Source organism: Antechinus flavipes, chromosome 2, assembly GCF_016432865.1.
Source record: "Antechinus flavipes isolate AdamAnt ecotype Samford, QLD, Australia chromosome 2, AdamAnt_v2, whole genome shotgun sequence".
NCBI lineage: Eukaryota > Metazoa > Chordata > Mammalia > Dasyuromorphia > Dasyuridae > Antechinus > Antechinus flavipes.
The window spans coordinates 274021164-274045879 of NC_067399.1; the positions used below are offsets into that span (position 1 = coordinate 274021164).

At 35.5% G+C, this 24716-nt stretch overlaps 1 protein-coding gene and 1 long non-coding RNA gene across 2 annotated transcripts in view; one reads left to right on the forward strand and one right to left on the reverse strand.

Moving 5' to 3' along the window:
* The window catches only part of CHP1 (calcineurin like EF-hand protein 1), a 48514-nt gene extending 26865 nt beyond the window's left edge, over positions 1–21649 (forward strand). The window contains exons 5-7 of the mRNA XM_051977109.1: positions 8368–8429; positions 19328–19450; positions 19706–21649. Coding sequence (XP_051833069.1) covers positions 8368–8429; positions 19328–19450; positions 19706–19759 — 239 coding nt within the window. The 3' untranslated portion in view covers positions 19760–21649. The remainder of the gene's footprint in view (positions 1–8367; positions 8430–19327; positions 19451–19705) is intronic.
* LOC127549256 (uncharacterized) lies at positions 907–24646 on the reverse strand. Its single transcript, XR_007950544.1, has 2 exons — positions 24443–24646; positions 907–1182 (listed from the first exon to the last, which is right to left on the reverse strand). It is a non-coding gene; the product is annotated as an uncharacterized LOC127549256 (long non-coding RNA).
* Positions 24647–24716: the final 70 nt, after the last annotated feature.

Sequence of the window (24716 nt, forward strand, 5' to 3'; positions counted from 1 at the left end):
TCTTTTTTATTGGAACTTTTTACTTTCTTATCTACTTTTTTATTTATATTGTGTTTCCATTCATATCTCTTCAGTTTTCAGTCAGACTCCAACTGTCTTACAAATTTGATGAACACAAACTTCAGGTCTTCTGGTCATCCTTATTACCTAATTCCTTTAATGATAATTTAGATTCAGATATTTTTAAGAATTGACCTTCTGTTTTTGCCTCATTTGGTGATTCCTCCTGACTTTCCAACTCCTTTTCCCTGTATACTGTAAGACTTTATTGTTTATGTTTTTTAATTAAATTATTTTAAAATTGTGGAAAGTTGAATTACCACATAGATAGAAACTTAAAACCAAGGCTGCTATGCTATTGGGAGTTATGCTGATTAAAATTCTATTTATAGTTCTGTGAGAGATAATTACTTTGTAGCTGAAGAGATGTGCCTCAATTGACTTATAAATATAAGAAAATACTGACTTGACTTTCATGCTTTGGAATTTTAAAGTAGAACCCAAGTATTATTAAGAAAAAGTAATCATCAAAAAAGTAGGAGACTTAAGTCCAAATGTGATTAGAGCTGGCAGTATGGTTAACAGACCCCTAATTAGCCCTCAGTATGTTTCTATTCTTACAGTATATTATTGATTGAAGGTATTCGATTAGCACATAAAGTTTGGGAAAACTTGGTTGTAATTAGCAAGTGAATTTGTGTTTGGATTCCAGAAGTTTTAAGTTTCAAAAGTCTTTCATTTCATATTGAAATTAACCTTGTTGAGTCTCTAAGCAATATAACTTTGATAGGTGTGAAGAGAAATAGTCATTTAGCATTTTTTTTCCTAGTGCTTGTTTTTATTCAATTTATTATGAAAATGGTATCACATATTAATATTTGATTATCCAGCGATAAACAGCATGAATATTTTGGCATTTTGCATAAGTTTTATTTTATTTTGCTTGAGAAAGTGGATTTTAAATAGTCTCACTGATTTTTCTACTTCTGACACCTCAAAAATGGATGATCTTTGGCAAATCACTGAACCTTCTGGGCTGAGGTTTCCTCATCGGTAAAATGAAGGCACATTCGGGGCAGCAAATAGGTAGGGCCTGTTCCCAAGTTTAAATCAGGTCTCAGACACTTGCTGTGTGATCCTAGGGAAGTTCCTTTACCTCAGTTTTCTCATCTGTAAAATGAGCTGAAAGAGGAAATGGGAAATCATTTCAGTATCTTTGCCAAGAAAATCCCAAATAGGAATCACAAAGAGTCAGACATGGCTGAAATGACTAAATAACAACAAAATTGACTATGAGACCACTTATAATATTACCACTTTGTTGTTCCTGTATAAGTTGTTCTCCTGATTCTGTTCACTTTACGTGGCATTACTTTATGTAGAAGTCCTCCCATTTTTCTCTGAAATCAACCCCTTCACTTCTGAGGCAGCTGATAGCTGGTACTGACTAGAGCTAGGGTCTGGATTCAGTAAGGCCTCAGGCACTTACCAGGTGAGTAATCCTGAGAAAGTTACTAAACTTCTCATTTTCTTTACCTGTAAAATGGGGTTAATAAAGCATCTATCTCAGAGTTGTTATAACAAATGGGATAATACTTGTGAAAAACACTTAGCATAAATGCTTATTCCTTTCCTCATTTTCTTCTTATACTATCATAGTATTCTATAATATTTATAGAATATATAAAAACTTATATATTCTATAAATATTTATATTTATATAATATCATTTCCCAACTTACAGGCACTTACTTGGGTTTCAATTCTTTGCCACTTCAAAGGAATTATAAATATTTTTACAAAGAATTAATCACTCTCTTAATTTTACCTCTTTTTAATTCCTCCTCTCTCTTCTCCCCTTTCTTTCCTATTTCTCTGTTGAGTTAAATGTATTTCTGTATAAATTAATTCATTCTTCCTTCCTTTAGCCAATTCAGATAAGAGTGAGGTTCAAGTACTCTTTCCTCTTTGAATAGATCTCTATTTGTGCACACTAATTATATGGGATAATTTTCCTTACTTTTCCTTCCTCTTCCTATTGTATTCATCTTCCCTTTTTTTTTTTCCATTCTTAAGATCAACACAATATAATAGGGATGTCTCTCAAGCCTTATCTAATTAGATTTCTTTCTGTGATCCCTGATGATAGATAGGGATCACAGGGAACACTTGTATGGAGTGATGATACCATGTTTGAATGTAAGTCATTTGTTTACCTTTTTATGTTGTTCTTTACTTTTGTATTTAAGTTTTCAAAGTTTCTCTGCTGCTCTGATCTTCTTAATCAGGAATTGATGAGAAGTATTCTTTTTTTTGTTGAAGATCCATTTCTTTTCCTTGTAACATTATACTCATTTTCATTAGGTAAATTACTCATGGCTGTAAGCTGTTTGTTTTCTGCAATATCTGATTCCAAGTTCTGTATTCCTTTATCAAGGTGGCTGCTAAATTGTGTGTGATCATCACTGTGTCTCCTCAGTACTTGAATTGTTTCTTTCCTGCTGTTTGCAGTATTTTTTTCCTTTGACCTAGAAACTCTGACTTTTAGCTGTGCTATTCCTGTTAGTCTTGACTTAGGGATTTCTTCCAGAAACTATCCACTTTATTCTTTGCTTATAAGAGAACTGAGTAATTTTAAGATTTCTTGAAATAATGTCTAGGGGCTCTTCTTTTTTTAATCATGAAATTCAGATAATCCAGTGATTCAAATTTTTTTCTCCTTGGATCTGTTTTTTGCCTTGTGATAATATTTTCTTTTAGTTTTTCAATCTTTTAACTTTGTTTTAATTTATCTTATTGCCTTATGAAATAATTAGCTTCTATTTGATCTATTCTAATTTTCGAGTTAAGGGGTTTTTTTGGGAGGGGGCAAGGCCTAATATTTTTTCTTTTAAGTGCTCTCATTTTTTTATATGAATATATAAAATATATATAAATATATAAACTTATTTTTAAATTCTTTTTAAAAAATTCTTGCTTCATCTCTTCAAGGAATTCTCATTAATTTTGTGCTGTAGTTTTTGTCTCAGGTTTTACTTATAGATGTCTTGGAGTTATTCTCTACTTTTGGGTTTGTTTCTTGAGCATCCCTGCCCCTATAATAGTTGTTTACGATGAATTTCTTTTTTTGTTTACCCATTTCCATATTCTAACTTCAAACTTATGCTAGAGCCAGGTTCTGCACACTTTGAGGAAAAATCTCCGCTGAGCCTGTTATTGCCTTCTTCCAGTTTTTAGTGTTGTTATCCCAGAATCTCAAGGATAGACTGGAGATTTGCTAGCTGCTTTCAATACTTCTTGGTTTGGTTTGGTTCTTCTTGGCTCAGTTAGCCAAGAAGTTTTAATTAAACTTGTACAAAATATCAGGCACTGAAAATGCAAAAATCAATGAGTCTTTTAAAGGAGCTTAAATGCCATTAAGAGAGAATATGTTTACATGAATTTGCATGTGAAAAAATATACAAAATGTACACAAGGACATTTTGCAAGCGCTAGCAGCCAAGGATGGAGGGTCAGGGAAGGTGCAGATGTAAGGACAGTTTGGCTAGATTATAGAGTTCAGGATATGGAATAATATAGTTGGAAATAGGCCTAGGACCAGTTTGTAAAGAGTTTTAATTGCCCAAAAGAATTATTGATGCCACTAAACATTTAGTAAAAACTCTGCTATGCATTGGGGCTACAAAGAAAGGCAAATGACAGCCCCTTCCCCCAAGGAACTCACAATCTAATGGGGGAGCCAACATGCAAATGATTATGTTCAAAGAAGCTTTATACAGGATAAATAGGAAATAAATAACAGGAAAAGCATTAGAATTAAAGGGATTAGGAAAATCTTCCAATAGAAGGTAAGATTTTGCCTGGAATTTTAGGGAAACCCTGCAGGGGGTGAAGATGATGGGGGAGGGTCAGTGAAAATATTCAAGAATCCTTATTCAAAAAATGGTAAGGAGGCCAGTGTCATGAATCAAAGTATTCATTGTCTAGGAAGGGTGTGTAGCAAAGTATAAGATGGAAGGGGGGTGAGGGAGCCAGGTTATCAAGTGCTTTAAATGTCAAACTGAGTATTTTATTTTTGATTCCAGAGATGATAGGTAGCTACTGGATATTAGTAAGCATAGAAATGATATAATTAGACTGTACTTAAGGAAAATCCCTTGAGTCATTCAGGCCATTTATTCAGGAATCAGAAATCAATAGTAACTCTGCTAAAAGGTCTAGTTCCATTGGTTTGGGTATTTTATGCCTCAGTGAACAATGAGGCCAGACTAATGTTTCTAGCTCTAAATTCATCAGGCCACTCAATTCTCAAGGACATCCTCCATATACCCTTACTAAGGTCCATTTGATTGTCCAATTGATGTAAAACAAGTACCATCCTATTACATCCCACCCCAGTGGCAAACTCTCAGAATTTTTCTAGGGTATCATCTACCCTAGTAAGTAGTTTTAAAACAATTCAAAGCTCATAAACAGCATTAAAAGAGGAGCTTAATCAAACAGTAAAAATTTAAACAATCTTCATTCTCATATTGATGATAATTTCAAGAGCAGGTTATAGATTTCCTGATCTAAAAAGAGAAAATGTCAAGGAGTATCACAGGAACAGTTGATCAGTAGCACAGATGGCAGTGTCTCCATTGCTAACCAGGCCATCTGTGGCAAAATATCTAAGTCACAGGCTTCTTGCATGAAATGCAGGTCCTGCTAGGACCTGAGTTAATTGCAGAACTCATCCCCTATAGTATTTTAACAACCAAATAGACCACTACAAAGGAGCTCCATCAGGAAATGGTACCAAATCTTGCCCCCTTTAGAGGCCTCTATTGTGAGAGCTAGCTGCATACTCTCTTTACCCCCATCTTGGGAATTATATTACCACCAGATTAATTAATGAATTTTCTTTTTTCTAGGTGAATTTTTATCAATCACAATTATAAAAATACAATTTTACCTTTTCTGTTTTTTTTTAAAAAGAGCACACCTTCTAGCCTATAGGAAAAAGTTGTTCAAATCATCCTTGAGGAAAGATTACCAATTAAGTGGAACCTGAATCATTTTCTTGGGTTTTATTGAATAATCTGATGAGACAGAAACCTTAATTGAGATGATAGCCAAAAGCAGTCTTTTCTGATCAGGTCAGTCTTGAAGGCCAAACAGCTTTCTCCCTTCTTAAGTATCATTAATATATCAAACAGAACTTTGATGGAAAACATACAATCCCAGTTATTAGGGGTGTGGTGGTGGTGATGATGAAGTTGTACTTTTAAAAATTTCTACAAACATTCAGTGATAATAATTGCCTGTGGAAAATCAGTTAATGGTGATGGTACCAAGCCAAATTTAACCTTCATAATGAGTGTCCTGATCAGAGAGGCAATGGTATGAGAGAGCTATAAAGAATAAGAATATGTTCACATGAGCTTTGATGCTGGTTTCCATAGGAGCAATTTAAATGATATTTCAGTCTCCTCTCCCGAATAGAAACTACAGTGAGAACCTCTTGCCCTGACATAGAATAAGAGAATAAAGGTAAATTTCCTGATTGACATGAAGAGTATTAAATATTGTCCTTACTTAAGATAATCATGTGGTCCCACATTCACTGCAACACTGCATATTCACATTTAAGATTGAGTCCCTTATCTGTCTCTATTGTACCAGATTATTTGGTTCACCAAAGGGCATGTGTTTCCAAGGGGCTTTAATTATACCCCATAAACAGTTGTATGGAATGAGACATTAACATTTCTCCATTGTTCTTCACCTTAAACAGGTATATCTTTAATTTTCCTGTGCTAGTCTTTTAGGACTCTAGACTACTTGAGCAGATCCATGGCTACTACCCAAAAGGCAGTATAAATAAAATTTTTGTCAAGCTTATTACATGTCAGCCATGCAATTTACATCTTGACCCATTTAAAATATTTTTAAAGGTTGATCTCTCCTACCCCATACCTTATATAAAACACCATCTATCTGTTCTAAGATCTGTGTTTTCCTATTTAACATTGATTATGATTTTAGATTTCATTGCCCTCAGGAAGCAGGTCCTTTTTCAGGTCTTTGTCCACTAAATTGGCAATAAAATGAGTCAAGAAAGCTGAAGAAAATTGATAAAGGTAGAGCAAAAGCCTTCCCAGAAAAGACAAGCTACTTCTACCTCATCTTCAATCAGGGGGATGGAGAAAAAAGTCATTTTAGAGATATCACTCATTCAGGGCTCTGTCTTGTTGAAATCAAGAACAGCTACAAAAATCAACCCAACTTCATTTATCTCCTGAAAATCTCCTATTAGTAACTAGCTTCCATCTGCTTCCTTCACTGGCTACAGAAAAATATAGGGGAGTCAGTATAATGAAGTACTCCTGCCTCTTCCATCATTAAGAAGGAAAATATCTGTCACTGCTTCCTTCCTCACAATCTGAGGAGCCTAGCATTATTTGATATTAATTACAAAGGGTTGTTTGGGTAAATCCAAGGAGTTCTGTTTAGCCTTCCCTACCCATATAAATACTACCATAGGCTGCCATAAACATATTGATTCCTGGAATTCCTAATATCCACATCTACTATATACCTGAGCTCAGTATTGGATTCCTTCCTGTACCCCATGCCACATCAGAAATTGGGAAACTCCTATAAATTGCTAGGGAATAGCTGGAATGATGATAACTTGATTACTAGTATCTTAACAGCTTTCTCTCTTTCCAAGTCACAGTGATTAGTGATGTGGCTTCCAAGTTCTCCTGTAGTCTTACGGGTTAGACTTCCTGCTACCTGGATGAATTAGAATTCTTTCTGTAAATGTATTTTATAAATATTTTTAAGGTAATTGGACTTAATATAGCCAATAGTCATTCTGCCGTTTTACTTTATGATAGTTTGTTTTCCACTTTTGTCTGTAAAGGCTACTTAAGTTTAACTTAACCTAAATATTTTAAGGAAATGTGGAGATATCTAATCACTTGTAAAATTAATATTCAGAGAAATTTTAATTTGATGCTTTGTTTTATTCCAATTATTTGTAATTATTTGTATGTTCATATTATATTAGGTGAAAAGAGTTTGAAGCATGCCACTGAGCCTCTCAGTATCTCTGGGCCAGTCTTTAGGACTTTAAGTTTCTAAACAAGTATTGATCCAAAATGATAGAAGGAACATTATGCCTTATTCCACTGAAATCACAAGTCTGGCAAGTGATTGGGGATTCCATCTGTGATTTTCAGATGGATGGAAGCTCACAACTTACTATAAAATAATTACTTTGCTGAATATAATTAATTATTTAAAGTTAAAGTGATAGTAGGTATTAGAAAAAGACAAGCCCCAGTTTACAAGTTGCCTTTCATTTTTCTGTAGAATTAAAATCACAGAATCACATGGCTAATAAATGAACCTAGGCCAGAACTCAAGGCGACAAGCATTTATCCACAAGCATTTACAAACACTCCCTATGCTAACCTCTGTGGAGACACAGAAAGGCAAAAACATGGGTCATTGCCCTCAGGCAATTCACATTCTAATGGGAAGATGGTGTACTACATATACAAGGAGTGGTGGAGATAATTTCATAGGGAAGGCACTAGCATTGAGAGAGTAAGAAGTTGTAGATGATACCGAAGTGTCTTGAAAGCCTGATGGTGTCCTCAACATTAATGGTAAAAATTTTAAGTAGGAAGGGTTTGGGAGAACAAAGAAAATGATGAATTCATTTTTAGACATGTTGGGTTTTATCCAATTTGAAATGTTCAATAGGCAGAGAGAGTGACTAGAGATTAAGAGAGAAGTTTGAGGAAGATAGAACTGAGAATTACTTGCATAGGGATGATCATCGAATTCATGGGAACTTATGAAATCAAACAAGATAAAATATAGAAGAGTTTTGTGTTTTTTTCTAACTGTAGATGAAAAAATAGATTTATTACAGTCTTATACGCCCTTATACCCAAAGCAAATAGATACATATTAGACTGAAAACAGATAACTAAAAGGGATAGGTAGCTGGCCCACCATATCTCCAGCAGGGATTTTTACTAAAGGAACAATCTGCTGAGACTTAAAGTAGTCTTCAGGGCAGTTAATATCATGCCTTCATCTTTTACCCTACCATTTTTAATAGTGAAGAGAAGCATCAGCTAGGTTGGCTATCAAATTAAAGGCTGGTCTACATTCTTAAGACCAAGGATCATCATTTCAGAATTAATTTCTTTTAGTTTTTAAAAACCCTTCAATAATAATATTACTCTTAGAGAAATCTACTATTTTTTTTTCAATTTTATATATTTCCTTCATAAATTCAATATTTTGGGAAAGGAAAGAACAAAATGCCATCCATTTGAAATGATTTTATCTTTTCCTTCCTAGTTGCCTTTCGATTGTATGACTTGGATAAAGATGACAAGATTTCTCGAGATGAATTGTTACAGGTATGTAGTGCTAGAGCTATGGATTAATTTATGTTTTGATTCTGCCCCTTATAAAGAAAATTGTCAATTCATTCAGCTAGCTTCTGATACAGAGCACTATATAAAGAAACTTGAACTGGTAGGTATTTCAGTAGGAGAATGGCAAAAAGATTGTTCTTGATATATATAAAGTACCTGACTTAACAAACTCTGTATATTTGGCCAAACAAGCATATGGGAAATAATTAAGCTCAGAAAAGTTAGTTGTTGGCAGATGACTTCTTGGGCAGTAAGAACACTTACTGAAAAGATGGCAACTACACACACATCCTGAACTCAGCCTCAAAAACAAACAACAACCACCAAAAAACCAACTAGGAGATATAAGCTAAAATGAGAGGGCAAAGACTATTCTGAAAAGGCCTGCCTCCTGTTGTCAGCTGGCCTTAATACCTGACACTCCTGGCATAATCTGTGGTTTTCCTGATAGGGGCTGCTATGTGTTTACTTTGGCCTGATCTCTTTCTCTTCCTTTGGTTTAAGGGAGGAGAAAATACATTTCAATTCAATACAGCTTTAGAGTAGTTGTGATCTAAATGATCTTCTAGGACCTTAGTTGACTCGGCACTTATTTTAGAGTGGGCTCACAACTTAATAATTTGGAGCTATAAAGCTAGTCTAAAGTAAATCAAAATTAAATTAGTGTCTGGAAAGAAGGAAATGGAAGATGATTCAGGCCACTTTTAAGGATTATCACAGTTGAGTATCAGCCTGTAGTTGTAAAATGATACTTTATAACTTGTTCTTTGATGAAAATATCCTGTCTTGAATGAGAGGTTCATTCACTTCTTCTGCAACAAACTCAGAAGCCGATGGGCAATAGGGTTTCATAAAGACAATTCCATAGAATCATGTTTATAAGGCAATTCACCAGAAGGATCTTTCTATATTTTTATACTTTGGCTTAGACCAGACCACAGGAAAGGTTTCAGTTGATTTGGGTTTCTTTGTATTTTCCCTCAGACTTATTAAGTGTAAGGAAAGCTGAGAGAAGGATGTCTGATTAGAGCATGGTTCTAGACGTTTTTGGTATCATTGATGCCTTTGGCAGTATAATAGTCTTTGGACCTCTTCTCAGGATAAAGTTTTTAAATACATAAAATGTATGGCATTACAAAAGAAACTAGTTATATGGAAATAAAAATGGATTTTTTCCCCCATCTAAACAACAAACCTCCTGAAACCTGTCGACAGAGGTTCTTGGAACCTAGGTTAAGGACGCCTGGAACTACAGTGTCAGTCAACTCCTTTTCTAGTCAGTAGCACTGAAATGTTGAGATTAATTGTGCAGTGTATTCATTTTTGTATTTTAAATGTTTCTTCTTGGTCTGATAGCACTTTCAGAACTCCTGCTTTCTTTTCTTGATTCAACATGATCTATAATAGTAAAAAAGAGTTCTAATCCTTGTTTTTATGCTGTATATGCCTTTGCTGTAAGCAGCAGATCCTTTTTATCCTTAACTAATGTCACTTTTTTCATCTTTTTGGATTATTTAATCCATTCATATTTTAAATTATAAGTTAGGTACCTTTTCCCCCCATTTGCACTAATTGAAGTTTTTTCTTCCCTCTTTCTTTGTAAACACAGTATTATGTCTCTTCAATTATTTTAGCTAAGCTGTTTTAGGCAACTCTGTTCCTACCAGCTCTCTTCCCCTTACTTCAATCACCTTTCTTGTGTTACCTCTTCCCCTAGTACAAGAATTTTGCTTAACATTTTTTACTGCCTTTTTCTTTATTTGGGGGCAGTTAATGTTGCATTGAATAGAACACTGATCCTGAAATCAGGAAGAGCCAAAGTTCAAATCCTGCTTCATATACTTACTAGCTATATGACCCTGGGCAAATCACTTAATCTCTCTTTGCTTCAGTTTCCTCATCTGTAAAATGGAGATAATACAGAGGTTCATTTTAAAACTCAAAGGAGATATTTGTAAGAAAGTTCTTGGCACAATGCCAGACAAATAGGAGATGTATAAATGCTTATTACTTTCCCCCTTATTTTTATCCAGTTATTTAATCCTTCCCCTCTTTTTTTTCCTCAAAGTTAAATAGTCAAGTAAAATCCTCTTTGCTCCCCTTCAACTTGTTTTGTTAGTTTTAAGTTTAATTAGTTTTTTTTTTTTTAATCAGGCTTCTCTCCCTCCCAATCTTCTCATAGAAGTTGTTGCAAACATGTATACTCAGTTAAAACTAATTTCTGCATGGCTAGGCTCTACCATACATCTGGAGGGAAGATCTGGACTGCTCCTGTGCTGCTCTCTTGAGGTACTGGATGCTATGTTATTTTAGGATCTCAGAGGTTGATTTGGGACCAGCAAGCTTTCAGTGACCCAATCCAGTCTTAGAGTACTGCTCTCTGGTCTGAGCTTTGTGAGTTGCTACCTGGGTTTGGGTTCGATCTACAACTTTGTTCAGAATAAAGGAACTACAAGCTTCTCTTTATTTGCAATCCCTTCCTTAGGTATTTTTTTGCGGGCTTCAGATCGGGCTAGAAGTTGTTACTGAAATCCTGTTCTGCTAGGGTCTGAGCCATAGCACTGCTGCCTACTTTTGAAGTTGCTGCTTCCAATAGAGCCTTGGTCCTCTATCCATTCTTTACCCTGGGATGCCACTCTTAGATACAGGTCCCCCTTCTCAGTCCATTGTGCATATGTGACCTAGAATTGATAGTAACCAACACAGCTTGTCTGATACGAATCTATAATCTTGTCTTGCTCTTGGGCACAGTCCCTGCACATTACTCCTGGCCAGACTCTGTACCTGATATGTCCATAAATTTATCTACTTATTCTTCTCTGATGACTTGTGTTAGAAAAATGACTTACTGTGGCATTTTCTTGGACTTCCCAATTGGGATTTGTTCTGGTGCATTTTCTAGATGTGGGGAAAGAGTGTACTTCCTGCTACTATATTTTCTTAGTTCTACTCCTGCTCTTTTTCTTTAAAAGGATTTATTCCCATCACTCTTAATGTTATTTCTATTCTGGATCTTTATTTTTTGTGGAACTTGTTAGTCTATATTCCTCATGGAATTAAAGCTTCCAACAAATTGAGGCTCATCGTAAATGGTTTCTATTATTGCCTTATAGATCTTGCCCCTTGGTGCCTCCCCACTTTTTTACCTACTGTATTTCACTCTTAGAAAAAACAATTCTTCTGACAGTGAGAAAGGTTATTTCCCTAGAGTAGAAATTTTCTTATATCCCTGATTATGTATTTATTATTGACCTTTTCTCTCCCCATGGTCATTTTTCCCTCCATTTTCTTTGAAATTTCCTCCCTAGATCCATACCTTCCCACTTTTCTGGCTTTCAGTTGCCCATAGGAGCTCTTCCCTTCTGAGTTAAGTTGAATAAAGGATTTCTTTAAGTTCCAAATCCTTGTAAATTAAATCCATTGTAAGCTTTCTGTCTCTTTCCCTAGTAGAATATAGAGTAGAATATAGAGGCTTGCAAAGGAAAGCCTGTGGGTTATCTCATAACAAATTAGCTTAGAATTGTGAATGGTAGAGAGAGAGGTAGTGCTGAGTAACCACATTAGGGACTATCAGGTAGCTTCCCCTGTTGTTAACTTACTGAATTTTTATCTTGGTATCCTAAAATCATGGAAACTGTTGGAATTGCTTTTATCTTTCATGCAGTTCTTGTTTTGGAGAGGTGAGAGGTAGTGAGAACCAGAGAAAATGTCTCTGTTCTCTTATCTTGTTAGTCTTATCTGAGATTGACTCTAGAAAAGTGGTTCCCAAATTCTAAGAGATCCCTGTGCTGAGGACCCCTGAAGATCCATTGAATTTACTGAATGAATCTGTATGTATTTCAAGTATTGTCACGTTAATGACTTAATTCCAAGAGAAAATGCATCATGACCCACTATCATAAATAAGCAAATGTAATTTCTGTAGATTGATTCACACACAAACAAGTACTACTATTTTTCAAATGTATATGAGATGCTGTTATGATTACATAAATTCATTTTAAAATGTTACTGAATTTGTAGCTTTTTATTCATACTTTTTCTCAATGGCTATTAATAACAAATACAGATTATTAATATCATAAACATGGAATTTTTTTATTTTAAAAGGATTCCTCATATTTATAGTTTTGAACAAATACTATTTAATATTACTCAGCTATCAAAGCTGCCCTGACATCTAGGAATTGTCATGGATGGCAGATAAGTTTTCTCCTCTCTTTTCCATCTGTAAAACACTGTGTAAATGTAGTGCCTTGCCTGGCTATTATTTCCACATTTTTTGTGTATGTTTTACTCATAATTTTACCAGAACAAACTAATGCATAGGCTACCTTTTACAACAACATAATAAAAACTTAACCTTACTGTTTCCATGACAATACTAAAGATAGGTCAGTCTCTGGTAGTTGGAATTTAGGCTACAATTCTTATGATTTAGTTGGCTCTCTGAGCAGGAGGCACAAGCCATTCTTTAAGCAGTCTTGTACAGAAGAATGACAATTTGGCCAGATAGAATTAGATGAAGTGTTTTGTATCATTCATCACATAGTTAACAAAGTTTCTTCCCATGATGCAGTGGTCAAATGGGGTTATACTTTTCAAATTCCTTGTTGCTATGAGTTAAGTCCTTCTCTTACACTTCTCCAGGGCAGCAGTTTTTCTACCCAACCCAGTAGCCACTATTAAGTACTTACTTACTTAAGGTATGAGAACTAAAACTTAAGATATGAGACTATATTTCATTTTCTATTTTGGATCTTTTAGTATTGATATATAGTAGATACTTGATAAATGCTTGTTGAATGAATGAGGTCATTACTGTGATGTTGAATGGTTAATGTAAAGTTTGCCCTGCAGGGAATTTCAGTAAGAGTATTCTTTTGCTACTGAGATGTTTGTCAAAACATAATAAATAACAGTGACATTAAAAAAACCTTAATCTGTGATGTTTGTACAATCATGGTATAAGATTAAGGATCAGCCTTGTAACAAGAAGACTTGAGTTTCAGTTTTACCTCCAGTATTTACTGTATAATCACAGCTAAGTCACTTAAAGTCTAAGTGCCCAGGCAACTGTGTAAAACTATGTGTTATAGTTTAGTGCTGATCTTTATCAGTGTAATAGTTTCCTATACCAATGAAATCAGAAATCTGGACCAAAAAAAAAGAAGATTATGAGAAGATGATGGCATATTAAGTCCTAAAGGAATACAACTCTCCCACGAACATCCTACTAAAGTTCTAAAAATGTATAAGGTATAAGTTTGTTTTTTTTTTTTTTAAGGAGATTTCAACTGTAAGCTTCAAACAGTACAGAACTGCACCAAAGAAAACCTGCTAGAATCTTGTAGAAACTTGAAATATATAAGATGAAAGGCAAAGTGCAAAGTATTCAGTCCCACTGGCAGGAAGAGCTCCAGACCCATCCCTAGTAAATTCCAAACAGAGCCCATATTTACACATTGAAACTTCCATGTCTCTTAACACCAAAAAACATAGTGAAAATAGAAAAGATCTTCTAGCTGCCTCCTGGAGAAAAAAAATAAAAGACACTCCCATAATGCAGATTTTCAGCATCAAAGAAAAAAACACTCCAAACAATTGAGGGAGAGGGAGGGAGAGGGAAAGAGAGGGAGGGGGAGAGAGGGGAGAGAGAGGGAGAGAGGGGGAGAGAGGGAGAGGAAGAGAGGGAGAGAGAGGGAGGGGGAGAGAGGGGGAGAGAGAAAAGAATCCCAGTATCATAGAGTCAAAGTTAGTATTACAGAAGAATTGGCATTTACCAAAATAAAGGAGAGAAAAACTTGGAATATGATATTTCAAAAGGAAAAAGGCTTGCAACCAAGAATAACCTATCCAGGATCAATAAGTTTAATTCTGCAGAGGAAAAAATGAACCTTTAATTAGAGGATTTCTTGAATTGCAATCAAGATGGCACAATAGCAGGAATTAGTATAGCCAAACTTCCTTCCATAGAATTCCTCCAAACATTTAGAAAACACACCAACTCCTGATGATGAAATTTAGAAAAAGTCATAGTGAGCTATTCAGGCTAGCATAGAAAAGGAGACAGGTCTCCAGGAATGGAGTTAAGCCATGCTGTACAGTAAAGCAAGAAAGTTCCAGGTGCATACTTAGGCACTGTAACTGTAACAGCTCATGTCACCCACTACCCAGGTCCAGCTTACATATGCAGGACAAGTTAAAAAAGGGACCTTTGCAAATTCCCAGGTAGAAACATCCTGGGCCATAGCAGAAAACAGAACAAGTTCTAAAGACAGCATCACTGTGGTTTGGACCTAGGAGCAGGGCAGGTCATATTTCCAGCATCTACTCTAGCCTCCAGAAAAATAACAAGGGCAGGAATACCAAACCAAAGGGAAGACTACAGTTCTGTCATTGGTCTAGCAGAACTTCCTAACTGGATGATATGGATTAAGTTCAGCAGCAGACTACTCATGCTAAGACCCCAGGGCAGGAACTTGCAGAGTTTAGACCCAGGATCAGACCACTTTGGGAATATCGGAAGCTTGCAGATTCTCAGTCCATTCCTGAGATCCTGGAATAACAACAACAGCAATAGGACCAACTTAGACCTTCTCTCTAGAAGTACACAGAACTTAGCCCGACCATTAAGTGGGAAGTCAGAAAATAGGTTGGAAGCATCCCATCATAATGAATTATTATGGTGGCAGGGGCATTCAAGATACCCAGAATAAGTCCAAAACATCAATTAAAAGCCCCAGAGAAAAAAACAGCTTGTACACAAAGTCAACTAGAATCCTCAAAGAGATGAAGCATTAGGTTTTTTTTTTGTTTTTTTTTTTTACTTTTTCAATGAAATGGGAGCACTTGTGAAAAACATTAGAATAAAGAACTGGAAAAAGACTTAAAATCTAAAGGAGCTACAAAACTTCAAAAGAACAAGCCCTCTAATAATTAGAATGGAACCGAGTAAGAGCCAGTGACTCCATAAAGCAACAAGAAATATTAAGACAAAGTAAAAAAAGATAGAAAGGTTAGGATAAAATGTAAGATATCTCAAAGCAAAAACATCTTATTTGGAAAACAGATCAAGTAGGAAAAAAAATTAAGAATTGGATTATTTGAACATTATGACCAAAAAAAAAGAGCATAGATACTGTAATTCAAGAAAACGTAAAACTGCCCAGATAACAGAATCTAAGGGCAAAGTGGAAATATAATCTTCAGTTCACCTCCTGAAAAGAAATCCCAGAATGAAAACTATTTAGGAGCATTATAGCTTAAATCAAGAATTTCCAAGTCAAAAAAAAAAAAAAAAAAATACAAGCAACCAGAAAGAAAGAAAACAAGTATCTAGAAGAAATAGTTGAGAACATATATGATTTAGTAGCCATTACTATCTATAAAGATGTAAGAATTTGGATTACATTATTGTAAAAGGTAAAGCCAAGAAAAACTTATCCATTAAAGTAACATAATAGAATAGGGTTAAAATGAACCTTTAACTAAAAAAAAAAAAAAAAAAATAGGACTTCCATATACTCTTGATGAACAGACCAGAGCTGCAAAGAAACTTTAAAGTTAATAAGAGTGAAGAGAAACGTAAATATGAATGAAAAATAATAAGGTATTAAACAAGGATAAACTACATTCAAATGTGGGGAGATAATACTTGTCTCTCTTTTAAGCTCTGTCTAGGGAGTCAGTCTAAATATATTGGGAGTGGGGGAAGTGGAATCTGGGATTAGTTCTATTATGTCTTGACAGTCTTTTAAAAAGAGTGGAGAGAAAGAAAGAGGAATACATATGAAGGTGAAGGGAAAGGAAGGTTAGGAAAAATTTTCTTAGAATGAACAAATAGGCCTCTATACTCAATTAGGAAGTCAGGTAGGAGGGAGTGACTAACACTTCAACCTCACTCTCATCTGAAATGTTCAAAAGAAGGAAGCATATAATGCAAACACACAATTGGGTACAGAAATTTATTTCATTCAACAGAAAAATCTGAGGGAAAGGGGAATTAGAGGGAAGAAAGATTAAGAGCAGAATTAGTCCTGAAACAAACCAAAGATGGACAAAAATGTTTATAGTTCTCTTTGAATTGGGAAAGATTGTCACTTTGAGGCATATCCATAAATTGAAAGAGGATAAAGAAGTTAAAGTATCTGGGACACTAATTCATTGTTAGTGGATTGTGAACTGATCCAACCATTCTAGAAAACAATTTGGAACCATGCCCAAAGGGCTATAAAACTGTGTATACCATTTGATCCAGTAGTGCCACTATCGTTTATGTATTCCACTTGTTGGTACCAAAGAATTGGAAAATGAACAGGTGCCCATCAATTGAGGAATGGCTGAATAAGTTGTGGTATATGAAGTTAATGGAGTATTATTGTCCTATAAAAAAAGAACAGGCTTGATTTTAGATACTCTTGGAAAGATTTACATGAATTAATGCCAAGTGAAGCAAACAGAATCAGAAAGACATTGTACACAACAATAAGATGATTGTGTGGTGATCCACTGTGATAGACTTGATTTCTTCTCAGCAATTCAGTAATTCAGGACAATTTTAATAAATTTTGGATGGAAAATGCCATCCTTTTTCAGAGAGTGAGAACTATGAAGACTGAAAGCAGATTGCAGCATACTATTTTCATCTTTTTTTCTTCATGATTTTTCCCCTTTGTTTTAATTTTTCTCTTGCAACATGACTCGTGGAAATATGTAAAAAATGAATGTACATGTATAATTTTTTAAAAGATATGTAAAAGGAAGAAAAAAAGTTACAGCATATAATCATGTTAGAGTACTATTGTACTAAAAGAAATGATAAAAAAAGAATGGTTTCAGAGAAACCTGGGAAAATTTATGACCTGATACAGAGTGAAGCAAACCAAACCAGAAAAACAATTCATTACAAATATGGTATGGTGAAAACAACTCCGAAAGAATTAGATACTCTTATTAATGTAATGAGTGACAAACCACCATTGCTGAATAGTAATGAGTTAGTAATGGTAAACACTGTATCCAAGTCCTCTGATAGGAAAATGAGAGGTTTTTTTTTTTAAAAAAAAAAACATAAGCCAATGTGGAAAATTCTTTTGATGAGCTACTATGTGTGCTTGTAATAGGTTTCATTTTTCTTGTGTTCTCAGTTGGAGAGATGAGAAGGCAGGTCTTAGCTAATAAAAGAAAAATATTTTTAAATATAGAGAATTTCTGATGAATGACTTTGAAAATGACTCTTTAAAATAGAAACTGCCCAGAAAGTCACTATATTGTGCATGCCTTTTGACCTGTCAATATCATTTGTAAGTCTATCAGGGAAAAGATGAAAAACAATTGTACATCTAAACAACGTATAGCAATCTATTTCATAGTAGTAAAAACTGAAATCTAAGGGAATTCTCATCCATTGGAAAATGGCTAAAGAAATTATGTGAATGTAATGGGATCTTATATGCTATAAAAAATTATGAAATGGATAATTTCTGAAGAAACAAGGTAAGACGACCTCATAAACTGTAAACTGTTCATTGAGAATTAGGAGAACAATTGATATAATAGCAACATTATAAAGAAAAATAATCTGAATGACTTTAGAAATGATCAGTGTAATGACAAAGTACTATTCCATAAGACTAAAAAAACAGATTATCTACTCTCTGACAGGCTATAATGCATTTAAAATTTATAATGAGACAGACATTTTTGGACATAACCAAGGAGGGAATTTCTTGTCTTGATTATTCATATTATGAAGATTTTGATTTCCTTTTTTGTTTTAAAACACTTGGGGGAGTATGAAGGGTGGGATAAAATAAAAATATTAATATAAATCTAAAAGGGTAAAGTATAGGAGAAAATAATGAAATGTTTTATGGTGGACTCTTGGTAGTTGGGGCCCTAAATTCTAGTCACAGTTTGGCCACTTATGACTTTGGGTAAGTACTTTTTCTTTGTTGTTTTTTTTTTTACTCTTTTTTTTAAAATAGCTTTTTATTTACAAATTATATGCATGGATACTTTTACAGCATTGACAATTGCCAAACCTTTTGTTCCAATTTTTCCCCTCCTTCCCCCACCCCTCCCCTAGATGGCAGGTTGACCAATACATGTTAAATATGTTAAAGTATAAATTAAATACAAAATAAGTATACGTGTCCAAATAGTTATTTTGCTGTACAAAAATAATCAGACTCTAAAATAGTGTACAATTAGCCTGTGAAGGAAATAAAAAATGCAGGCGGACAAAAATAGAGGGATTGGGAATTCTGTGTAGTGGTTCTTAGTCATCTCCTAAAGTTCTTTCGCTGAGTGTAGCTGGTTCAATTCATTACTGCTCCATTGGATCTGAAAATGGTTCATCTCATTGCTGAAGATGGCCAGGTCCATCAGAATTGATCATCATATAGTATTGTTGTTGAAGTATATAATGATCTCTTGGTCCTGCTCATTTCACTCAGCATCAGTTCATGTAAGTCTCTCCAGGCCTTTCTGAAATCATCCTGCTGGTCATTTCTTACAGAACAATAATATTCTATAACATTCATATACCATAGTTTATTCAGCCATTCTCCAATTGATGGGCATCCACTCAGTTTCCAGTTTCTGGCCACTACAAAGAGGGCTGCCACAAACATTCTTGTACAGGCCCCTTGCCCTTCTTTAAGATCTCTTTGGGATATAATGGGCAAGTACTTTTCAACCTTTGTTGGCCTCACTTTTCAGATTCTTTTCTAATCAACCTGCAATTCAGAGTTAAGCTAGTTGAATGTAATTAACTAATGCAAAATTTCAAACTGCCTTGGCTTACCATTTTCATATTTACAAAAAGGTTTTCCCTAAAAGCAACCTATGATTCCCTGGACTTTTTGTGTTGATAGGTACTACGCATGATGGTTGGAGTGAATATTTCAGATGAGCAGCTGGGCAGCATCGCAGATAGGACAATCCAAGAAGCTGACCAGGACGGAGACAGTGCCATATCCTTTACAGAGTTTGTCAAGGTCAGGAAATCATTTCTTTTATACTAGAAGTCAAATTCTAATCCCTAGGAGGAAGAAAATATATATAGTCATCTATTTGCTTGGGATAAAACCTGTGAACTTGACCTTTGCAGTGTTGGATGTAGACTTCTCTCCTTCCTCTTCTCTGAGATTTGGCTTCCTGACCCCACACATGACTGATTTGTGGCTTGGGTTACTAAAGGGATGGAACTGAAAGCCAAGAAGTTGTCTGACTGCCTATTTGGATTCTTTCAGGTTCTGGAGAAGGTGGACGTAGAGCAGAAGATGAGCATCCGATTTCTTCATTAATAGATTGGGACCAAATTGTTCCTGATTATCTTGCATTTAAGAAGTGGAACTTGAGTTTTTCCTCCCTGTCCCTTCAGAGCCCCTTCTCTCCCCAAGTGCTGCTGCTGTTGCATGACAAACCCTGCCCTGTTTGTGCCAGCACACATTTGCCAGCCTTGGTTTTAGAAGCAGGGCACTAAGGAATGAATGGTACACCTGGGCTGTCCTGCTCTCTTCGATTTCTCCCTCTACAAATTTCCATTTATCAATATTGCCTTTCCTTTTTGTGTTATTGTCAGCTATAAATCCATCATTCTAAAAAAGGGAGGGAGGGAAGCACTCCCACCCATCTCCCATCCCCAAGAGCCAGCAAAGGCCCTTTCCTAGATGGAGATTGGAGCCATACATATGTTCTAGTCAGTTTTTAGCATGCCTCTTCAACTTTCTTTAATGTCTCCACCTGCACGATTGTAACTGCACAGCCAATCTTTCAGTCTCAAATTTCCTTTTTATTGAGTCTCACTCTCCCTTGTTCTTTCTTCCCTATTCTGTACCCTATTTCCTTTCCTATACCTATCACATTCACACATTTGTCAGGGCTTATAAAGTTGGTGAGTGGCTTGATGGTTTTTAACCTCCAACATTGCCTCCCCTGGAGCTTTTGGGTACTTACTACTCCTCTTTGAAGAATAGGAACATTCTTGGACTCCTTACACTCTATGTTGCAGTTAAAAGACTGCAGGATGGAGGCATTCTTCCTGAAAGTGAGTGGCCAAAGTGGTCAAGCTCTTTGGGTGTGCTCACGTAGGTCTCCTCACCTCTGATCTCTGACCTGCATGATTACTCTTGTTAGTACAGTATTTACCCTTCAGAAACTGGCCATCCATCTGGAAGCATGCTTGATTTCTGGGCAGGTATTAACTGAGAAGGCATCTGTGGAAGTAAGTGAGATATCTCATGGCTCCTTGGAAATGGAGGCAGGTAGTGTCCTCTGAGATCTTTGGTATTGACACCTACAGCATGGTTTATACTTCAATATTATTACACTTAAGTATCATAGACTTTGAGTGTCCAAGTAAACAGACTAGTGTTAAGGAAGTGCCTAACTTATCCTAGACCAAGAGATTTTAAGATTGTCCTCAGTATCTTGAAGTTTTGCACACAAATTCTCTTTAAAATGGACATTTGCAAATGATTATGCTGGAATTCGTTACCAGCTCATGTTACAGGTTCAAAGAGATGAATGTATTGCAAAGTTAGCTAGCTTTCTAGCTTCTCATATATACTGCAGCTGATTATTCAGGATCAAGGGCTCTGGCACCAATCACACATCCCGAAATGGGTTTGCAGGCCCTTGAAAAAAGCCAGATTAACTTCCCTACCAAAGTCAGCTTAATTGAGACTTCCCTGAATTGGACTGTGCCATGCTGTTGTATGAGTTGATTCATTTCTGTATCTGCCCCGAACTGGCTTTTTCCTGGTTCCTTGCTTGCTTATTTGCATCAGAAGACCCATCTAAGGTGTGCATAGGATTCTTTGGTAAGGTACCTTGCTGACCTATCCTGAATCAGAATGCCAGCTGAAAAAATAAGGTTGAGTAAGAAAGAGGTCAGGTGGGGCAGTGTAGATGCAAATTGCCAGTGATTTTCTCATGAGGGAATGAACCTAGATTACTACTCAGATGATGTAATATAGGAATTGTATAAAAGGGAAGAATTGTCCAATGTGATCTGTTAGAGAGGTACTTTAGTGGCTTTGTGACTTGCATATTTAAGGTTCTTAAGGAAAAAAAAAATGCATTTTCCCCCATTGGCTGTATAGCAAATTGTTTTAATCCACGGTTGTGCCTTACTGTTCCATTAAAATTGTACTCTTCGATCCATCAATAAATACTTGTGGTTAAAACAAAAAGCTCTTGTTTTAGACTTTGTTTCAAAACACAACTTTACTCCTTTCCCTTGAACACATACACACATTCTTCTCATCTCCTTCACCAATGGTGGATTGCAAATACAGTAATTTATCACTGATCCACACCCACGACCACAGATGCAACTGGACAAAAGACAGCTGTCTTAATTTGATACATGTATTTGGGGGAATTCACCAAAAGTCTATAGCTTTCTTTTTTAAAATTAATGAAAGATGAACTTCACACAATCACACAGCAAGTACACAAATATTTCCTTATAGAGAGAATAGAAAATTAGTGTTTCACATAACACCATTATTCTGTTATGTATAGCTATAAATATGCATGGATAATATGTATATAACTTAACATAGTAATTTCAACACTGCCCTAATTGTGTAGCCTAAACTGCATTTTTTGAATGTTTCTTTGCTTCTGTCATCTTTTTGGAGAATAATATTACCACTCTTTCCACACTCTATCTCTCCCTTCCTAATCCCCCCCTACAATCTATTTGTAATAAGCAAAATGAATCCATATGCAAGCTGCCTCTAAAGATGTATGTCTTATTACACCTCTAGTCTATCTCTCTCCCAAGATGATGGAAGCATTACTCCTTATCCTTGGTCGTTTCATCGTCTTACAGTTACTTTGTTTTATAATATTATAATGTATGTTCACATCACTGCCTCTGAATATGTCCCATGTGTCATGTGTTATTCCCTATCCCTCTTATAAACACAATTCTAACAATTCAATCCACAAGCATTTATTGAGCACTTACTATATTCTAGGCGCTAGAGAATGAGCTTTTCCTAGCCCATGTGAGAAAAAGCAAACTGGGAATGTTTTGAAAATGATGACTGTAAGAGAATATGGCATAGCTGAAAGTGAGCTAACCTGTTGCTGACTGGCCCTGCATGAGTCATTTAAGTTCTAAGAGCTGACTCTAAGAGACAATGATCTCAAGAGTATCTTATAGAGAATGTAGGAATTTATGAAATCTCAAGTTTAAAATAAAAAAGATGACATGGTACTCCCCCCCACACACACACAAAAAAATCCATAAAAAGCAATAATAGCATCCTCTGGGGCTATAGTATTGTGATATAATTCTCTCCAAAACAACAGTAAATATTTGTTCTAGATACTCTTAAGAAATCAAAGAATGAAGTGACACTGCTTAGGAAAATTCTGTCTTAAAAGGTTAAAACAAAAAAGGCATGTGCTTAAAACAGCAATTACCACTTATCTAGAAAAATCCATTTATGTGGAACAGATTTGGCATCCCAATAACTGGTTAAATAAAGTGTTTCTACATATGGAAGCTTATTATATTTGGAGTTCAAGAAATTGATATTTTAAGTCCTATATAAGTGGCTATAATCTGATTTTTTTAATTAGCTGGGAAAATCCCTTATGAGATTAGCACAAAACAAGGATGGTCTTACTTATCTACATAAACTCTAAGCCCATGAAATGGTTTTTGTAATGACAGGAGAAAAACTTGTCTGCCTGCAAGCTGCTCTCTTTTCAGCTGACTTGGTTCACACCCATATTGTGACTATTTATTGAAAATATACAATTTGTTTAGTTGTTGACTTACACCCAGATGAAAAGGATAGCTAATTCTGCTCTGTGTACATTCCTAGAACTATGTGGCATTAAATGCTGTCTACTATAAAAGTGTGTGTGCTATGAAGAAAACATATATAGGAATCTCTTGAATGCATTTTCTAGGAGGCAAAAAAGTAAACTAAAATAGCCTTCCAAGAGTAGCTTTCAGAACTGTCCTGCATTTTCATGCTACAAAGTAACAAACAAATGTAAAATACAGAGTCAACTATAGGCCTTTATGAGAAAAGAAGGTTCAATGACTCAGATACAGTATTTAACAGAATAAAAAGAATATGCTTAGAGATTTGGGTGCCAGTGACAGCTAAAGAATTGGAAGACAAGCAGATAAAGACTGACAGTTTCAATATATCCTTTTTCCCCAATTCCTACCTCTCCACTTTCCTCCTTCCACACCCAGCACTCCAGTCGACTGAGTGAGCATTTTATTATTAAAATAATTAATAGTCTTAAACCTTGCTGCTTCCCCTTTAGCTTTCACATCTCTGGAGTCTTCCCCAAGGCATGAGTTTGAAAATTCCTATCAATTGCATCAGTTGGGAGATAGTTAAAGAAGTTAATGTAATGAAACATTGTTCTATATGAAATGAGGAGGCTGATTTCAGAAAAGCCTGGAAAGACAGCCATGTACTGATGCTAAGTGAAGCAGGATCAAGAGAACATTGTACACAATAATGGCAAGATTGTGTGATGATCAACTGTGATAGATATGGCTCTTTTCAACAATGAGGTGACTCAAGACAATTCCAATAGATTTGTGATAGAAAAAGCGTCCAGAGAGAGAACTATGGAGAGACTGGATCAAAGCATAGTATTTCTATCTTTTTTGTTTGTTTTTTCTTTCTCATTTTTTCCCTCCTTTTGATCTGATTTTTCTTGCCCAGCATGACAAATATGGAAATATATTTAGAAGAACTGCATATGTTTAACCTATGTTGTATTTCTTGCTGCCTAGGGAAAGGGGAAGGGGGGAAAGAAAGAAGAAAAATTTGGAACACAAGGTTTTGCAAAGATGAATGTTGTAAATTATCTTTGCATGTATTTGGAAAAATGAGAAAAGCTATTATAATAGACAAAGAAAGAAAATCCTATTATTTTAGACATATGGAATTGAAATATCTTTATCTTCCCTACATACCTAAAGATCACGTGCTTACCTGCACAGTCTTCGTGCCTTCTCGATTGGAGGTTAACAATTATCAATGTCACGGTGCTTTATAATGTGCAGTGATGTGCTTATTGTAACAACATGGTAGAGTTGTGAAAGCACTGTCCCTTAGCCACGCCGTAAACTTTACCTGGAACTAGTAAATAGAATCACAAAGCCCAGTAGCGCAGAAGGGAAAACAACTTGGTTCTAAGAAAGAGAGTAACTCCATGTCGCCCCCGCTTGACTGCTGCGGGAACAATCACCAAACTAGGTCCTAGAAA